Source organism: Trachemys scripta, chromosome 5, assembly GCF_013100865.1.
Source record: "Trachemys scripta elegans isolate TJP31775 chromosome 5, CAS_Tse_1.0, whole genome shotgun sequence".
NCBI classification, from domain to species: Eukaryota; Metazoa; Chordata; order Testudines; family Emydidae; genus Trachemys; species Trachemys scripta.
In genome coordinates this window covers 91,538,558-91,559,274 of record NC_048302.1, presented here as the reverse complement: position 1 = coordinate 91,559,274, position 20,717 = coordinate 91,538,558, and the positions used below count along the sequence as shown (strand labels likewise).

The following is a 20,717-nucleotide window of genomic DNA, read 5'->3' as shown; positions in this document are numbered from 1 at the left end:
TGGGGAGGGCTGGCCTGGGGAGGCAGGTGCCAGCGGGCATCCAAGGACCTGTACTAGGGGAAGGACATGGGGTGGCTGTGTGCCTGGGGGGAAATGGTGGGGCTGGCAGGCTCCCAACCTAGCTCCACGCCTTGCCAGAAGCAGAGCCATCCCCCTCACTCAGCTCCTAGGTGGAGGTGTGGCCACGCAGCTCCACATGCTGACTCTGTCCAGTGTGCCGGCTTCACAGCTCCCATTGGCCAGGAACCGCAGCCAATGAGATCTGTAGGGGCGATGCCTGCAGGTGGAGACATCATGCAGAACTGCTTAGTCACACCTCTGCCTAGGAGCTGAGCGAAGGGCATGTTGCTGCTTCCCAGAGCCTGCCTCCCCCCTCCTACCATACCTAAACTCTGCTGATGCAACTGGGGCAGGGGCCAGGCACACCAGCCATTTTGGTGGTCATGGACAGTCACGGACTCTGAAATGGATTATGATTGTATGCAAGTTTGTCACAAAGTTGATTGTACCAATAGAAATAAATAATGGGTCAAAAATGTTTGAGTCCATTTCTAAATAACCACTATGAAAATTAATGTTACCTCTGTATCAGAACTAACCACTAGTGCCTCTTGAAATACCATAGGTGCTTAGACTTTTATTTAAAAAAAATCTGCTTCATGTTTCTACTCAGAAAAAGGCCTACCATGCAAGAGTCCACAGTTCCAGACTCATACCCTGCACATAACATCCTGCTGGTGATGGTCTTCATGTCAAAGTATGACTGGCATTGTTCTAGGGAAATAATACGAACTTCTCCTTCTTGAAGTTTAAAAGGCACTGAAAAAAAATCTGTATTAAAGTATGCACGGTAATGTATAGAAATACTTGTATTCATTGCTAGTTGAGATTGCCTCATTCTTTTCTACTATAATAGGCTAAACTTAAAAATAGTAATGATAATAAAATCAGCTTTAAACATGTATTTAATATAAGAAGAAAAGCTTCTTTCCCCCATCCCCACCAGTACAGACCACCATGGAAGGGGGGGGAGTACGGGAGTAGTTTCATATACTCCCACAAGTAAGGATTCACATTTCTCAAGCTCACAGGACAGTGAAATATGGGTGGAGATTGGCCCACCTTCTATTCCAGAGTGGGTAAGCATTTTATATTGTGCCTCCAGCTAAATCAGACTTAGAGTTGACAGACTGGGAAGGGAGCCTTTAAAAGACATGTTATGGGATTTTTGAGAATGGGGGTTGGGAAGAAGGCATGATTAGGGAGCATATACTTGGGGCTCAAAAGCCATGTCCACAACAACACTGTCACCCTCATACTTGGTATAATAAACCTATCAAAGCTGATGGCGTTACTCTGGGGGTGTCTACGTGAGGGCTTAGTTCGCGGCAAGCAGGGGTGTGACTCTAGCCTGCACATATGGTCTGTGTGCACCCTTCTCCTACACACTAAAAGTTCTCTAGTGGTCAGGAGCTGCTGAAAGTGCACTAGGAAACAGTGCATAGCAGCAGGATCCACACAGCCACTTAGTGTGTGGCAAGCTAGACTGGCCATGAACTAAATGCCTGTGTAGATGAGCCTCAGAGCGCTTATCAGAGGAGAGCAAGACCTATCACACCATTCATCCTGTTCCAAAGGGGCCAATGAAGGCTTGTTCCCTGCTGTAAATCTCTGCTGAAACTCAAAGGTGAAGGGAAACTGTTAAACTTAGAGTACAAAGTACTAATCACTATGCAATCAAGATGAACACCTTTGTTTTATGGTGCTTAGTAATCTGTAACTTTGAAAGTGATGTCATTGACAACATGACAGTTCTGGCCAGTAAAAAACACCACCACCACCACCACGTTTTGTCATTGTCCAATGGTATGAAAGATCATCACTGCATCATTAGGTCTGCTATCTTTAGACTAGGTGTATGCGGAAAGAATGGATTTGTTGTTAGCAAACAGACTACACCAGTCAGTGGCATTTGAGAGTTCAGGGCTTACCTCCTTCCCCTGCTAATGATTACAATAAATAAAAAAAGAGAAATATTTCCACATCACTGGTACTTAAGAGCCAGAGCAGCCACAACATTTCCCCTATGCTCTGTGTCATGGGACCCTGGCCCTTACAATTAATAAAAACCTTTCTGGGCAGAAAAGAGGCCAGGGGATTAGGTGGGAGGTGGGGTAAATAGTGGCACAAGGCCACAGCATGCTATAGAGAGTTTTGGTTTAAAAAAAATAAATCTTGGTTAGTCAAGCAACAAGCCAAGATTTGAGCCTGAAGCTTTGCACACAGCTAAGAACATTATCACCTTCTGATCATTTGACACACTCTCAACATAGCTTCAAATGCAGTTAATCAAGTAACAGACTACAGACGCCTCCCCAGGTTACACAAACCCGACTTACACAAATACGCACTTACAGAAAAAGTTCCGTAAGCTTGAAATAAGAGGGTTTTTTTGCGTAATGGTCGGGTATACGTTTCCGAGTTACGCAAGGCATTCTGGAACGGAACGCTTGCGCAAGTTGTGGAGCGTCTGCATAGCCAGGATTTTCAGGCTATTTCCTCTGTAGAAGCTCCTGGATGGGCAGTACTCTTAAAAATCACATCATGTATGTAGCTGCTGAAATATGTATTTAGCAGCCTAACTTTAGGCTCCTGATTTTGACAAGCTAAGCTCTAGCCACAGGCATAGCCTTTTGTGAATACATACAGATTATGTATAAGTGGCCTAATAAGGCAAAAGTATATAACTAGAGGAAGACACAGTGGTTTGCAATTGGAACCAAGTAGTTGATCTGGTTAGTAGACGGTTAGATTGCTCTAAAGAGTCTGGAAAGCATTCATCTTACTTTTGTTGCCCATGTGTCCCCAGCCTGTGATGTAGCAGTAGGTATCTGGCTCAACCAACTGCTCCCTGCTGGGTAAGCAGACTGGCCTTACATAACTTGTCTCGTTGATATCTTCATTTAGTTCTACGATGCTGATATCATAGTCAACTACTGCTCTGTTATAGCGTGGATGCAAGATAATAGTCTTCACCAGTCGGGTCTGCATGAAGATTGATGGATGATCCAGATTGTTTATACCAAACACCACTTTCCAGACTGCAGCATTTTCTCTCCTTTATAAGAGGGGGAAAAATATAAATTTTCTCCTATAGTTCTTTTATACACAGTTGTATAATTGAGGACTTCTGGATACCTTTCTGCAATGCACTGAAAACACAAGTGGTACTATATAATTAACAGAAATATTACTTTAAGAGGTTACACTAAAAATTAAGATCTAACCAAAACCACAAAATAATACTTTCTTTCCTTCAAATTTTCCACCCAAGGAACACAGGGCTAGATTCACCAAGGGACTTCAGGAGAGTGAGCCTGCAGAACGTCAAGTTTTGTGAGTTCCACTGTGCCTTAGCTGGATTCAGGGGGCCTGGGGCAAAGCAATTTTGGAGGCCCCTTCCATAAAAAAAAGTTGCAATACTAGAGAATACTATATTCTCGTGGGGGCCATGGCTGGATTTGTACATACCCACAAGTAAAAACTTACGCCCAAGTCCCCCATGTGAATCTAGGCCTCAGTGCTCAAACATTCATGAATTCACTCTTTCCTCACTCTTGTGATGTTAGAAAGTTTCATAGTTGTTATGTTATAGATGGATAAAGTGAAATACTGCAAGATTCAGATTTGCCCAAGGTCACAGAGGAAGCCTGTGGAAGAACCGAGCAAAGTCTCCTGACTTCCGTCCGTGTATTTTAGCTGTAGTACTATCCGTCTCTTGATAGTTTGTGCAAAAGAAAGAACAATAATCTCAGGTTGCAATTAGGTCATGGCAAATTTTAGAAAACAATTCCTGAATAAAAATACTGAAAAAAGCAAAAGTTACAGAACCATGATTGGATGGGTGGTCACCAAATCACTAGTATAAAGTTATACCCAAAATAATCACTCATGTTTCCATTTTTGTGCAAACCACAAGAACAGTGCATATGCTGTTTTGAACATGAAGCACCACATTAGAACATAACTTAGATCAAATTGATGTGCCCCATCCCTGAGGTCTCCTATTATTTTTAAGAAGAGGCTGTATATATTTTAACTTTGGTGGAGGCTGGTCCTTCTGGGCTCCTGTAACGTGCCAAGTGCCCTCAATTCCTATTGCCGTCAAGATGCTCAGTATCATTAGGACAGGGCTAGGAAATCCACTAATGTAGTCTTTTGCCTCTATCTTGCTTTGTCACTAAGCAATTGATTTCTATGTGCTACTCAAGCAACTCTGAATTTAACTTTGCAGCTCTTATGAGAGAGCTGTCCTTGTATTCAGCCACTAGCTAGTACCAAAAAAATCATCACATCACTTTGCTCTATGTGGAAATTATGAAAGTTTGGTCGCTCTAGCCTTAGGTGTTGGGCCCCAAGATGTCAAGTGTCAGCAACCTAAGGTTGAAGATCACATGTCAATTTGACGTTTAAGCATGACTGCCTAAGACTACGTTTCCATGATTGTATTTTTAAAAATTGTAACCATCATTACTGACATTTGTGGATTTTTGCAGTTGAGGGAAGGGGAGGTAATAGTGTCAAGAGGACTGAACCAACATCATTGGAGCTGCATGCGAACCGCCATGTTAAAATGTGGGCTGTATTAGAGGCTAAGAGTATTAAATCACATGATGAGAGCTAGTGGGAAGTCACAGGTTCTCTGACTTCCCTGTGGCTTTAAAAAAAAAAAGGAAGCATTTAGTATTTATATAGCTGGTTGAACATGGTTTTGTAAAGCTTGGCTGCCTTTATAGAGACTGTGGCAGAAGAAGCTGTGAAAATGCTCTCTCTCAGCATTGTGGTTTTCTGATTGCCCTTGCTGACATTTCAGACTCTCTCTATCTCAACATAAGACCATGGCTTTCTGTATGACAACAAACCACAAGGCATATTTATGTCTTACTGTGTCTTGTGGGAACAAAGCAAGGAAAGATTTTGAAAATGCAGAGCCAGGGGCAATGAAAAGTCAAAACATTCATATATTCTCAACAGAAAAGAAACCTTTAAATTTTAAATTGATCTTAGGCGTTTTCATGGGATTTATTGCAAAATAGACTCGACAAAACCCTAGGGTATACAATGAGGAAACACTAGAAATGGCAAGAACATGGACTAGATGCTTTATGAAGTCTCATCGCTATTGTCTATTAATATCTGAAAGCACGTTTGCTGTAATGTGCTCTGTGAGTGGCTGTAACACTTGTATACACATAATCACTGCATGCTGGCTGACTGTCTTTGCTAAAATGCCTCTAATAAGTCTCAGGATAAAAATATATCATCTGTTAAGATCACTTTAAAATTCCTCTTTAATTGCTTCTTTTTTTTTTTTTTGATTGGCACAATTTAAAATAATTTTCCAGAGACCATCTTAATCCACAATACAACATCATAACTGCAAAAATCCACAAATGTCAGTAATGATGGCTACAATTTTTAAAAATACAATCATGGAAACGTAGTCTTAGGCAGTCATGCTTAAACGTCAAATTGACATGTGATCATAATGTCAAACAGATAAGGAGACAGACGGGGCCCTCCAATTTATGAAAGTATACTTTTAAAATGATTTAACAACATAAGACCTTGCATTTATAGTTTGGTGCCACTATAGGGTCAGAAGAGTGAGCATAACCTATTTCTTGTAATTTCACAGTGACAGATTCAAACAAGATATTGGTGTAGAAATTTACAAACCTTTTCATCCCAGCAATTTCAAATGGCTGGCATTTGGGATCCATTCTGGGACACAGAGTGTTCTTTTAAAGGAAACATTCTAGGTATACACTGATGCAATATAGATCTATCCAGGACAAATGAACCATTCAAAAAGTCTAAGTGCTCTAGAAAGAAAACTTCCCCAAGCAGTTTCTCTCCTCACTCATCATTAATGGGTAATACCTCTCAACTGTCAAGTTCTAAATGGTGCAATATTGTTACTGAGGGCTCTAGGACGAAGCCCCGCCCTTCAACTCAGCTTACCAAAGAAGTTCTTCCAAAACTATAGAAAGAGTCCAGCAATCGATAAACAGCATTAAGAGGAAATTCTGTTGACTAGTGTTTGTCTCCCTTTAAAGGAAAAAAAATCAATTTATTGTAAGTTAGAAGTTACATTCTGGTCTTCCAGAGTCGGTTGTATGAGAAGAGAAGCTACTAACAGAAAAAAAATGTATCATGTAAGAAATTTCTCATTGTGCTGCATAGCTTCTTTTCTCATTCATCACAGAATCACAGAAATGGGAGAAGTGGAAAGAGGAATTTTAATTACTGTTACAGCAGAATAATAGGCAGAAATAGAACTTCCCTCTATATAAAAGCACAGCTTTGTAATTTGTTTAGGAGCCAATCCAGCAGCAACTTTCTAATAAAGGATGTCGCTACAGAGGAATGGAAACCTACTGTGTAAATGAGATGCTTTCTTTCCACAGTGCCACTAGGACCCACGTAAAGGGCAGCTTTGATGCCCTCCATGCATGGTTTCCCAGATGCCTAGCACAACAACTGGCTCAGGATTTTAACATCTTGCCCATAGCAACTATGAAGCTCTCAGACCCTGGCATTTAGAGTAAATGAGATGAACAGGATATGCCTGGTGTGTGTATCCCCGAGATGTCTTTAGATCTCTAGGACTGCACATGTATGCTGCATCCTTTCAAAGAAGTGTGGAAGCTTGGAGCAAAACAAGAAAGGCCAGCCACAGGTTTGTCTAATCTGGCCAGGCTGATCAATCTTGACGCCTAATGATACTTAGTTGCAGAGTCAGATACATCTGTATAAAGAATGCCACTAGCACTGACAGCAACTTTTCATGGTGCTTGGTTGCAGGATTTTGACCAGCCATCCAGCAGAAACTCTAATGAAGCTAAGATCGCCAGAACTTTCGGATTATTAATTGCATTAATTAGAGGCCAAGGTGGCATTGTGTTGGGCACTGTACAGAGGGAGCTTACTGTTTCCCTTCATACCAGAAATGAAACTTGACCACATCAATGATTGAAATTTTCTGGTTAAGTTTTGCCTAGATACCAAAACGTATCAATGAGGCGACAGAGAATTCCTGCTGAACTACACTTCTCTTCTGATATGCAGGCTGTTAACTAGATGGTTCAGGTCAGGATGAAGGAGGTGTCCCTACTTCAAGAGATCTGTTCTTTTCCACAGATGCAGTGAAAGTTCCTTGACTGTCTATTCAGTCCAAACCAGTGGAGGGCTAGGATGACAACTTCAGCTCTTGTGTCTTCTTTTCTGTACCCTTTATGTGAACTGTCTTTAAAAGCAGCAAATTCTTCTGACCAGGACATTATTTCAAATGCAACATAGAAATTTTGACCTCTGGCTACTTACTGGATTTGGAAGGGATACAAACATTCAAATTTAAGATCATAAACCAACTTCTAACTACCCAGGAGGAAGGTTCCTCTGGGGGCAAGTTGTTCTGGGGTTTCTTGCATTTTCCTCTTGCAGCTGGTACTGACCATTAACAGAGGAAGTCCTGGCTGCTACGGTCTGACCAAATATGGGCATTCCTATATGTGTTTGTTCAGCCACTCTGCTGCTAGCCTGCTAGAGCTGTTAAAGTGAACTAAAAGGATATGTACTCTGAGATTTTGCAAAATTATGTAGCACAAGGTGTGAGCTTCAGAGAGCTGGATGCTTTCCTTTTGCTAAGTAAGGGACCATAAATCCTGAATCATCATCTCTTCCAAATATGCACCCCACTTTGCAACGCTTGCTTCTGTAGCAAGTATGCAAGGGTCTACAAGTGAAAACTGAGTAAGCTGTCAGCAAGTTGTTTGTACTTGCCCATAAAAGGGCATTCAGACATGATCCAAGAATGACACCTAATTTTGCACTGCATCAGATATATTATTCTACAACCTCAGAAGGAATCTCTGAAGGCACATTGTGTGAAATCGCATGCACAGGTTGATACTGATGCATAAACCAGTAAACCTAGTCAGTGGAGACAGTTAACTATAGTTGGCTGCTGGTAGGAAACAACTTTTGCAATGATGTCTTCGATCTTTGCAAATCTTCATCGTGGTGATAAAATTATGACCTGTGCTAGGCCTTTTTTGACTCTTCTTTTTTGACAGTTTTCTGTGTTGGGCTCAAAAAGCCATTCTTGATTTTGAACTGGTGCATTTGAATCCTTTCTAGGAGTTGGCAAGTTATGAGGGGTCTGTTTCTCTAAACAGGAACTGGATTGTGAAATTATCCATAAATATGTATAGATGGGTAACTACTAAATGCCATTTAAGACTTTGGGTGCAGAGGATGGATCAGAAGGCAGAGTCTTGTACATGAACTGTGAGCTGTCATACACCAATGCTCATTTTGTCTTTGTCATGCTGAGGTTTATTGGTTTGTGAAGAAAAAAAATATCTAGGTCTTCCTTGGGAGCTTTTGTTCCAGATTATTTTCTCTGCTAATAGAAAAAGTCCCTTCTTCAGTACCCTGTTGGTGGTGACCAACAGATTGCTATGGTGGATTTCATAGAGATGGTTGAGGCCGCTCAGCATTCTCAGATATTAATTTCTCCAAAGTTTTCTATGGCCTCTCACGTATACATTTGACTGCACAAGGTATCTGTTTAGGATGAGTGATTGGTACTCATGGTGTAGCCATGGAGTTAGGAGCCAATGCTCATCCCAAATCACATCAAGAGTCAGGAAATATTGCAAAGAAATCATATTTTACATGCTGCTGCCAGAATTGACCAGAATATGAACCTGGGACCTCTGACATTCAAAGCAAAAATCACACCCCTAGATAGTAGCAAGCAAGAGGCTCATCAAGTTGGTTTTCCTTATAAAGGATAGGATCTGAATCACTCTTACAGTCTATAAGGGATCTTTTAGAAGGAAGCCCCTTTCTTATGGTTTGACTGTCTTTCACTGATGCAGCTACTGCTGCACCAACTGTAGCTTCCCACAGTTTATGGAATTTTCATCCATTTTTATATAACATTGTAGTTTAACATTTAGTTTTAACCAGAAATCCCCGTTCAGATCTTATGATGTTCTTAAAGCAGGCACATACTGGAAACTCTGTATCTAATTTTGCTTAAAGGGGAATATTTTATTATTATTAATGAATTCTTTGTGAGCCACTGGCTTGTTGCCCTGTGACAGTCATGAGTTTTTTGGGTTTTGTTAGTTTTTTGTGGTGTGCGTATGAGACTTCCTCTGGTTGTTGGGAGGAGGGAGGTAGCATGCTATTCATCCTGGCCTAGGGACCACTTGATTGAGATGGGCACTGGAACAAATATCCTGATTGGTGTTCTTTCGAAGGCTAGCTGGTGGGCTATTTCCGCAATCTACTGCCCACGCTGGCTATCACCCTGGTAATTACTTCAGGAGCAACCTAGTGTCACTTTCAGGCTTTACGCATTAAATCAGGAGTCATTTTGAACATGGGAGGGGATTTTTCATTTGTCTTGCTGTAATTGCATGATGGTTGAGCTGCATCGGAAATGGAGTCCTCTGGTTCCCCGTTCTGTCACATACTGCCTGAGATGCTCCTTATACTTTAGTATGGAGCCAGTCTATAGGGAGGGGGAAGGATAGAGAAAGACCCCCTTCCTACCTTTCAGACTGTGAGCCCTTTTCCCTGGCAGAATGAAGGTCTGCAGGCTGACAACCTGATAATCACAAATTCTCATTACACTACAGCCTGAGACAGGGCTTCTCTGCATGCCCAGACATGGCGTAGGATGGGGGATTGGGGGGCAGGGAACCTGATACAGCAAGACATGAGAAAGTCCTGTAGAGGACAAAAGCCCCAACAAACCCTCCCTCAGGGTGAGATGGCAAAGGAGAAAAGGTTCAAGCCCTGATTTTTACACCACTTGCTCATTAACAATATGAACTGTTGCCTTACAAAAGGGACACATTGCTTTTGTCTTTTTAAAACCTGAAGTCTCGCTAAGATGTGAGGGGTTCTCTGTACGAATGATCATGCTCCAGGTGAGCCCTCCCGTGATGGAGTCATGGATTTGGATGGCAGATGAAGACCTGGCACACCTGTCTGGCTCAAAGCTCCACGGCCTGGCCATGCAAGTTGGCAACCTGGGGCAGAAGGCCATAGCTCTCCCTCTGAAGCCCCATGCTCTGGCAATGCAAGGGTGAGTGGCAGTAGGCCATATAGCTCACCCTTTGAGTTTCCTGAAAAGCTGCCTACAGCACCCTTTGGATGTGGCTCAACGCTTGCAGGGCTTCTCTGTTGCTGTGGTGGGAGGGAGAGAGAGCCTATTCAAAAGGTGCTGCACCGGAGGAACCAGAGGGATGGAGCCTCAATGTTCCAGTGATTCCTCACTTCAGGAAAGGGTAAGGAGAGCTAGAAGGTGAGATGAAATTGCTACTGCACAAAAATGAATACAAATTAGAGTTATAAAACAAAGTGGGGTCAGGAGAAACTGAGCCACCAGTTTGTTCTACTGCCAGAAGCAGAATTTCTGGTGGCCTGAGTTGAAGGGTGGCACTTTGTTCAGTGCTGTTGCTGGAGGCTCCAGGATTGTCTCCCAACTCCACAGGTGGTAGGCATCTCCCATTAGGGATGAATGAGCTGAGAAGCTGTGTAGCAGAAATGTACTTAGACTATATGAAGGGAAAAGCACTTTAACTAATGAAACACATTTTAATTCTCTTTAGAAACCTAATTAACAGGATTTGGTGCAAAACTGGAAGTAAGGTAATAAATTTCCACCCAAAATTCTGTTTAATCAAAATGATACCACAATTAGCATTAAACTGTCACCCATGTCTGGTGCCTGAGGTGCATCAATGGTTCTTGTGCTTCAAACAGAAAATCCTTGTGGTATCAAATCTCAGATACTAGAAATTGCCACTCCATGGTAAGTGCTGGCTTTTTAATAATGACAGCCCTAGTGGAGATAGCGTAGTATTTCTCTATAGTTAGAAAAGGCGATAACTCCATCATCTCAGATACCACTGGGGCTAAGTGTCTATTTTATTTTTTCTGGTTAAACAGCTATCACTGACCCGTATTCTTGTGTTATTTTTATTCTGGCTCTCAGTGAGATGATTTATTAATCTATAGTTATATGTGACACATTAGTAAAATATCACAAATAAAAGGGATAGTTTTTTTATGACTTTCCTAGCTAAAAGTCAAAGCTTTCATCAACTTTAGGTATCAAAGTGAATATTAAAACTAGTCAAACCCTCAGCTGAAATCATTTAATTATATTCATTGTCTCTTTAGTCTCTAAAAAGAGATTTGTTGTTTTGACAAGATCACCTGCTGATTTTTTTTAATATATATTTACGTGGAAGTTATTTGTCTAACTAGCCATTTGTAGGTCAACAGTAAAACTTGTCTCAGCTCTGCTCACCCCTCAAAGCAGTGTGCTACCGTCAAAACCCATTTGTTTGCAATCAAAACACAGCCACATATGTGCCCAATTGGTTCACTCTGCAGAGAGCACTGCCACGGCCACCGTCCTGGACGACTAGTCCTGCCGCCAAGGATCCTCTTGCTCATGCGAGCTGCAGGGCGACGGCCACAATCTAGCAAGAAATGTATGATACAGTGTGTTATTTACTGCCACAAAATTCAATGTGCATAGAATGTTCTCGAAATCTGCTCTGAAAAAAAGTATTGCAAGAGGGTTTCTCTATACGGAATGAAATTATAAACTCATGAAATTGTGTCGCACCTATGGGAAGAATTTATAAAAACTCAACACACTGTGTTTGAATTCCATATACAATGAGCCAAATTCATTCCTCCTTTCACATCAGTGGACTGAGCCCAGAGATTAATTTGACCTATTTAGGTTCCCAAATAAGACAAATGGGTGGGGGGGGGGAGCCAGACTAAGTTGGAAGAGTTTGGCTTTCTCGGAGAAGTAGAGCTACCGACTTAGCCTTGGGCAGGGGTTTATTTGTATACCAGTCAATCATCAGCATGTTGCTGCTACCTGGCCTACACACCAGAACTGGCACTGGAGTAGCACATTGGAAAGTCTGTGCCCAGGCCCAGAAGCCCAAGCGTGGGATGTGCATCTAGCTGCAGGATATATACTATTTCTTTACTCATGGAAATTTCCAATGGAAAATAGCTATTTGCTCATACATAGCTTGCCAGTGCTGATTTATTTTTTTACAATGCCTATTTTAGTGCTCTGTCCATTCTAGTTTTAAATATCCACCACTTCCCTTGGAAACTATAGCATATTGTTATAAATTTCACTGACAAGAAGTTTTCCATCAACTTACTGGTCAGCTACACACCTTTTAAAAATATGTTCATCCCTTTCTTTTAGTTCTCCTTTTTAATTCTGGGATTGTAATGTGACAGGCTATTATAAATCTCTTGTTTTATTACTGCCCAATTTAGAGAATTGGCTGACATAGTATCAGTTTCTGGAATCCTTCCCCAGGGGAGGATATCCTGTTTTTGCATATATGTTGGAATTTAGCAATGAAGAAATAAATTAGTACAATGTTGATTTGTAACTATTAAATTCTTAGCACGTTCCCTCAAATAACTTCTGGGGACAAGGACTTTTGTGTTGCTTTAAAGTCCTCTATATGTACTACATGTAAGAGGCAAACAACCTTACCGAGTCCTACCAGATGATTTTTCTGGTAATAATAAACTGAGTAGTTTCCTGGATCTAGGTCATGCTTTATGATTAATCTGTCTCATCAGGCTAATATATTTATTCAAAATGTTCTTCAAGAAAGCTTTTCCGTTTTGTAGAACCTGACATCCATCTGAAGAATTGCTGTATTTTCAAACCACTTAAACTTGCACAATCCACTATGCATTTAGATTTAATCTGGAGTTTTCTCCTTTAAATTTCCCTATCCCCTTGACAGTCACAGCTACAAATGGATCACATACCACATCAGGAGCTTACTTATTATAGCGGTAGCAAAAGATGTTCCCAACAGCAACAAAAGTTTAATATAATTAAAACGGATATTGACAAGATTAGGGCAAACCAGGAAGTCATCCTTTGGTTCTGGGTCCATTTGCAAGACATTGGAAAGATGATGCTACCAGTACAAACAGTTAGTGATATAATTTCTGGGCCAGATTCTGTTTTCAGTCAGTCCAGAGTAAATCCAATAAAGTCAGTGAACTTACTCCAGACTCACTAATATCTCAGTCTGACCCTTTCTCATTAGATTCTATGGACCAAACCTTCATGTCTTTATTCAGGCAAATTTCCACAGAAGCCTGAGAGAGTCTTTCTAAGAAGCACTATAGAACATGCAGTACCTGTAACTATATCATCATACCAATTATGGACCAAGCCTGCTCCCTTTGAAATTAACTGCAAGACTCCCATTTAATTTTGCGAGGGCAGGAGCCAGCCTTAATCCAATACAATGGACAATTTCATCATCAAAAGGGGGAAAAAGATGATAACATTGGATGTAGTGGAAAAAAAAGGGAAATAACAGGTGAACAAAAGTATATCAGATTTCAAAGGGAAATACACATTAAAGATTTGTTTTTGAGAAAGTATATTTCAACATATCAAAGACACATGCTTAAGAGTCCAAATAAAATGTTCTTCATATGTTGTTCCAGGAATTATATGTTTTTCTCTTACCTTTTTTGCTACAGAGAAGGGACACTTTACTTCTGCTTTGACATGACTGCCTAAGTGTTGAAACAATAACATGAAAAACATATTATTGACAATTTACATATCATATTATATCGGCTCAATATAAGAGCAATTGCATTTAAACACGGCAAAATCAATCCACGATACAATGAAACACCAGGAGTATTATATTGGGGCACCAGAAATTGCACTGGCTTCAAGTTTGTTTCTGAAGGCAGTTAAAGGTGTTATTTTAGATCTATATAAAGCCTTTATGAATCGAGTGCTGCATATCTTAGAGACTACCTCTTTCTTTATTAATTAACCCAACAGCTGAGATGCACTATCTGATAATTCCTAAATTCTGAAGGCAAATAAATCTCTGTGAAGTTCTCTTGGTTCTTCCAGGTAGGTGAAAGACTTTTGTTGACACTTGCTAGAAAATGGCTTTTAGATTAAACAGAATTTTTTGCCAAAAGAATTTTGGTCTTTTGATGAAAACCCAGAAAGTTTCCAAGGGAAACATTTATGCAACTGAAGAGTTCACATTTTTGTTGAAAGTTTTTGGGAGGGAGAGAATCATTTTCCTACCAGTTGTATGGATTCTACAGTTCATTTGCCTCCTTGCCTCACATAGTCCAAGGTCCACTGACTTCAATGGGATTACTCACACTAGGAGTCAAGTTATTCATGTGCATGGCTGACAGTGCCTGCAAACCATTAAACCCAGTTAATAAGTGAGACATCTTGAATAAGATGAAGTCTGAACAAGACATCAATTGCTATGAAGATCTCAGTATTTATTTACTATACGTATGGATTTGCTAAGAATGGAAGGCCAAAATATTGTTATCCATGTTTTTAATTTTTTTCTATGTGTCTTGAAGGATTGATGAGCACAATATACTAGTGCAAAAAAATATTATGAGAGGCTTTCTTAGATTTCAGTGGCAATACCACTTAAAATCTGGACAAGTTCTCAACCAAAACCGTATTAAAACATAAATCAAATTTGTTTTTCTCTTTTATATCAACCCATATAATTTTCAGGCCAGCAGAGATATCAGGAATGTGGGCACATATGGAAATTAAAGAAAAATCAAATACAGGTCAAACTGCAGGAAAAATCCTTGTACTGAAAGAATGATAAATGTGTCCAGTGTTCTAAGAGGCAGTATTACACGCTGTTATAACATTGCATTGTACATAAGAACAGCCATATGGGTCAGAACAAAGGTCCATCTAGCCCAGTATCCTGTCTTCCGACAGTGGCCAATGCCAGGAGCCCCAGAGGGAATGAACAGAATATGTAATCATCAACTGATCCATTCCCTGTCACTCATTCCCAGCTTCTGGAAAACAGAGGCTAGGGACACTATCTCTGCCCATCCTGGCTAAGATGCCATTGATGGACCTATCCTCCATGAATGTACCTAGTTCTTTTTTGAACCCTGTTATAGTCTTTGCCTTCACAACATCCTCTGGCAAAGGGTTCTACAGGTTGACTGTGTATTGTGTGAAGAAATACTTCCTTTTGCTTGTTTTAAACCGGCTGCCTCTTAATTTCATTTGGTGACCCCTAGTTCTTGTGTTGTGAGAAGGAGTAAATAACACTTCTTTATCTTTATTACTAGACAGAGCAAAAAAGGAATGAAGCATACTAACTTATATTTATATTGTGCTTTTCATCCAGAAGGATCACAAAGTATTTTACAAACTTACTGTCACTTGCTGGTTTGAACTAGAGGAAATGGTGGATTCTCTGTAACATCACGTCTTTAAATCAAGATTTGAGGACTTCAGTAGCTGAGCCAGAGGTCTATTACAAGAATGGGTAGGTGAAAGTCTGTGGCCTGTGATGTGCAGGAGGTCAGACTATATGATCATGATGGTCCCTTTTGGCCTTAAAATCTGAGTCTAATTTAAACTTATACGCAAAATACTGTATAGAGTAAAATACCGTATACTAGTGGTTTTCAACCTGTGGTCTGTGGACCCCTGGGAATTTCCAAAGGGGTGTGCACCTCCATTTGAAATTTTTAGGGGTCTACAAATGAAAAAAGGTTGAAAACCATTGGCCTATACCAGGCAAACCAATATTACACTATGGTGTAAGACAAAATAATAAATTCCCTTGCAACTATTTAAAAATTTAAGATTTTTTTTTTTACATAAACAATTTTTTTTGTAATTCAACTGGGAATTTGGCTAGGCTGGAATTAACACTTCTGTTGAAAAATGCCATGGGCCCTACTCAAGCCACCAGTGGTCAGGAACTAAATTCTATATATCACTGGAAAGATGGAAGACATCTAGCTGGCCATAATGGATGAATACACGAATAAATCCAGCTCTGAAGTAAACTGGCATAACCCCAGTGACATGAATGGAGTTAGAATCATAGAAGATTAGGGTTGGAAGAGACCTCAGGAGGTCATTTAGTCCAACCCCCTGATCAAAGCAGGACCAACACCAACTAAATCATCCCAGCCAGGGCTTTGTCAAGCCAGGCCTTAAAAACCTCTAAGAATGAAGATTCTACCACCTACCTAGGTAACCCATTCCAATGCTTCATCACCCTGCTAGTGAAATTGTGTTTCCTAATATCCAACCTCGACCTCCCCTACTGCAACTTGAGACCATTGCTCTTTGTTCTGTCATCTGCCACCACTTATAACAGCCTAGCTCCAGCCTCTTTGGAACCCCCCTTCAGGTAGTTGAAGGCTGATATCAAATCCCCCCTCACTCTTCTCTTCTGCAGACTAAATAAGCCCATTTTCCTCAGCCTCTCCTTGTAAGTCATGTGCCTCAGCCCTCCTGTAATCCCCAGGTCTTTTCTGCAGAACTGCTGCTTAGCCAGTCGGTCCCCAGCCTGTAGCGGTGCATGGGATTCTTCTGTCCTAAGTGCAGGACTTTTGTTGAACCTCATCAGATTTCTTTTGGCCCAGTCCTCCAATTTGTCTAGGTCGCTCTGGACCCTATTCCTACCCTCCAGTGTATCTACCTCTTCCCCCAGTTTAGTGTCATCTGAAAACTTGCTGAGGATGCAATCCATCCCCATCATCCAGATCATTAATGAAGATGTTGAACAAAACCGGCCCCAGGACCGAGCCCTGGGGCACTCCCCTAGATACCGGCTGCCAACTAGACATCGAGCTGTTGATCACTACCTGTTGAGCCCGACAATCTAGCCAGCTTTCTATCCACCTTATAGTCCATTCATGCAATCCATACTTTTTTAACTTGCTGGCAAGAATACTGTGAGAGACTGTATCAAAAGCTTTGCTAAAGTCAAGATATATCACATCCACTGCTTTCCCCATATCCAAAGAGCCAGTTATCTCATCATAGAAGGCAATCAGGTTGGTTGTACCAGCTTACACCAAACACTGAATTTGGACCATAATACTTAAATATTTCAATGGTTTCTTAATTATGGTTACCACTTTCTAGCTAGCTATTCAATGTAACAGATAACTCAAACTTGAGAATGGGAGATGGGGGGAGAAGGGTGGATATTGTGCTCAGAATCCTACAACGAAAAACTCAACAGTGAACTGTTTGTAGTTTTGTTGATAAATATCCCCCATGGAAAACATGCAAACACTTTTTTAAAATAAGAGGAAATATTATTATTGCTCAAACCTGACTGGCCATACATTTACACAATCATTATTCTTTTCCGTAATGTCGGGCCAAATATTCAGCTGATTTACAAATCTGTTGAAATTAATGGGGTAGCCTGAAGTGTACGTTGTATAAAAATTGGTGTAAAAATCTATCCCGCTTTAGTCTGAACACAGATTGCAAAATTCTATTTTCAGACACTTGGCCAGTCTCAGTAATGTAACTGTTCTCCTTACATGTGTGAAACTCCTAGGGAAATTCCTAAAGCATTTCTATCTATGTAAGGAGTGCAGAATATCAGACTAGTCATATCCCTGAGAATAGATTTCCCCCCCCCCCCCCAAATGTTCTGTCTCCTGGTCAAATAACCATCCTCCCCAAAGAGCAAAATATAGATGAATGTGTGCAAAGCTTGCACTCTGCTTTCATCCTTTCAAAACATCTTTTTCCAGAAATATTGAAGCATTTGTTAGTTCTTGCCAAAGTTCTTGTCAGTCTAGTAAACTGGTGTCTGGTGCTTCTCTGTGAAAGCTATTAATATTAAGCTTGCAAGAGATCTAGAAAAGAGAATGGATTTATTCAGTAAATAATATATTTCTCTTTTTGGGTGCCACAGAGCTATTTTCCTTAACCATTCCTAATACATGACCAACCAGACAGACACTTATTAGAGGAAGAAATAAACACATGTATTCAGTTTCATATCCCAGTTTGTCCCTTTGAGTGTGTATAGTTCTTACCCTACCCTCAACATAGTATACCAGAGGTAATCAATAGGCTGACCACAGGCCAAATCCGGACTGCCAGATGCTTTTGAACGAATCCTGAAATCATTATATTAAACTTATTATCATTATTGTTATTATTTTCTCTGGAGTCTGGACCTTGACTATGCCTTGACTGAAAAATTTGGACCTTGACAAAAAATAATTCACTATACCTGTAAAAAGCAACAGAGGGTCTTGTTGCACCTTTAAGACTAACAGATGTATTGGAGCATAAGCTTTCGTGGGTGAATACCCACTTCATCAGACGCAAGTCCACAAAAGCTTATGCTCCAGTACTTCTGTTAGTCTTAAAGGTGCCACAGGACCCTCTGTTGCTTTTTACAGATTCAGACCAACACGGCTACCCCTCTGATACTCGTCACTATACCTGGTATGCACCCACACAAACAGGGTTAGCATCCAAAACTCATTCCCACTTACTAGTTTCTCTTTTATTCATAACTTAAGGATAATAAAACATAAGCCTTATTCTAAGCTTCCTTCTGAGCTGGCTGTTTATACGGTTTTTTCCTCCACATGACCATGTCTCATCTTCTTGTCCTGTGGTTCAGACACACCCTTATTAGTTTGGAGCTAATGAGACCCATCCAATCTGCTTGCAAGGATGAGTCAGCAGAAAAGCCTTTTTGAATCTTGATGCAGGGTCTTAGAAATTGACACCTTGCCTCAATCAGTCTACTAAGATTCTGAATTAAGAATGGAAAGTTTGTTCTTACCCGTTAATTTCATTTCTAGAATGGTCCCATCTATAAATCCCTTACTATGGGAGCTTCCTCTTCTCCAGCCTGCATTGAAGGCAGTACAAGACCCTTGGGAAGTGGCTCAGAGGCTATGTTCCATCCCTTTCCACCTGACTACTTTCAAAATGATATACCAGGGGTCAGCAACCTTTCAGAAGTGGTGTGCCGTGTCTTCATTTATTCACTCTAATTTAAGGTTTCACGTGCCAGTAATACATTTTAACATTTTTAGAAGGTCTCTTTCTATAAGTCTATAATATATAACGAAACTATTGTTTTATGTAAAGTAAATAAGGTTTTTAAAATGTTTAAAAAGCTTCATTTAAAATTAAATTAAAATGCAGAGCCCCCCTGGACCGGTGGCCAGGACCCTGGGCAGTGTGAGTGCCACTGAAAATCAGCTCACCATAGGTTGCCTACCCCTGTGATAAAGAATTTAAATGCTAATAAGATTCTTGATAATAACTCTAAGAAACTAGCAATATGTCAGAGAGATGCTCCCTTTGATCAACATTCTGAGATCTTTGTTCTTGGTATTTACTCTAGACCCAAGCACTTGGAAGAGATTAGGCTGGTGAACAGGGACAGTTATGAGAAAGGAAAAGAGGTAAGAACAAATTTTCCAGTCTCAGGCATTGTCCTGTCTCCCAGTCCCCATTATGGGTAACTTTTCTTTAAGTAGGTGAACAAATGAACTGGAAATGAATGGGAAAGAATGTCAAAACACTATGAAACTATTCACAATAGATGAACAGAGGAAAGAAGAAGTAACTTAAGAGGACTACCTCCTTCAGTATTCTTCTGATGAATGAAGATGCTACTTGCTTTTGTGGTTCAAATTAATACTGTCGCCAGCTAGTAAAACTTTGCACATTTGAATAGGTGATTGCCTTTCAAATCTTTTCATATGAAGCCTTGGAGCCTTCTTTCCAGGTAACAGATACTTCTCTAGTTGAGTGTGCTGTGAACTTTTCCAGTGGTGTTCCTCAACGGGCTAGGTAAGCGTCTACAATAGATTTGCTTGCTTTGTCCAGCAGTGGTAGTTTCAGATGAATTCCTGAGTTGAGACAATGTGATTTTTCTCCCAATTTACGGAAAAGTCATCACAGCCCTGGCTCAGCCACCTTATGAGGTTGCCCTATTTAGTATATCAGTCAGGAAGGCTTTACATATTATATAAAGGTGCCATTTCCCCCTGAAGGATGGTATGCTGAATATTTTCTGGGCTCTTCGGATAGCACTTGTAGAGAGTTTCTAGAACTCTACTGTCCAAAGTGATAAATAACCATTTGTTCTTTGAAACTATTCAGTCTCCTTCCTAACAAGCAGATAACCTCTTTTAGTCCTGAGCTCACTCAGCTGGGTTGAGGCTGCACAGGCTCTGGTACCTCCCGAAAAGGGACCGACAACCCAGAACTCTGCAGGGGAGACACGCCCCCTCTCTGGGGACCCAGGCTCCCTCACTCCAGGTGAGCTTGGGGACAAAAGGAACCGCAGGGAGGAAATGGACAGAAAAAAATGTAGCCAGCACCACCAGCAAAAAGCAGCTGCAGTCAGTACTTGTAGGCTCTGATGATGCTCTCTTTGTCCAAAAGTTTTTCACATTAGCCACCACCAATTAAACAGAGTCCATTACTGAATCCACCAAGATGTCCAAAACAAAAGATGCTGCTGAGAAAACCTTCTGCTGGGAACTTTAACTTCTGGTGTTTAGAAGCTGTGGTCTCTGCAAAGTCCAGACTACAACAGTCCTAGCAAGGAAGGTGAGAGTGTTGCTGATGCCTTTGCCCTCTTGTCTCTTATGGACCTTCCCTATTGGTCAATAGAGACTTGCTTGAGCTGTTGTAAGAGTCTGTCAGAGTCTTTCCATCATTTGTCTGACCTCTCCTGCACTTGCCCTATTTACCTGCCTTGTGAGGCTGGCCTATTGAG

The 20,717-nt window shown here is 40.8% G+C and overlaps 1 protein-coding gene across 10 annotated transcripts in view; it reads right to left on the bottom strand.

Annotated features, from left to right (window-relative positions):
• The window catches only part of CORIN (corin, serine peptidase), a 261,755-nt gene that overhangs the window by 1,685 nt on the left and 239,353 nt on the right, over positions 1 to 20,717 (bottom strand). For 5 of the 10 annotated variants that reach the window (XM_034771341.1, XM_034771332.1, XM_034771334.1 and 2 more), the window contains 5 exons: positions 13,634 to 13,683; positions 11,399 to 11,573; positions 6,025 to 6,111; positions 2,847 to 3,118; positions 686 to 831 (listed from right to left, as the gene is read on the bottom strand). In XM_034771341.1, the coding sequence (XP_034627232.1) occupies positions 686 to 831; positions 2,847 to 3,118; positions 6,025 to 6,111; positions 11,399 to 11,573; positions 13,634 to 13,683 (730 nt within the window). Of the gene's footprint in view, positions 1 to 685; positions 832 to 2,846; positions 3,119 to 6,024; positions 6,112 to 11,398; positions 11,576 to 13,633; positions 13,684 to 20,717 lie in introns of those variants that run through there. The other 5 variants (XM_034771337.1, XM_034771339.1, XM_034771335.1 and 2 more) reach the window with 4 other exon arrangements.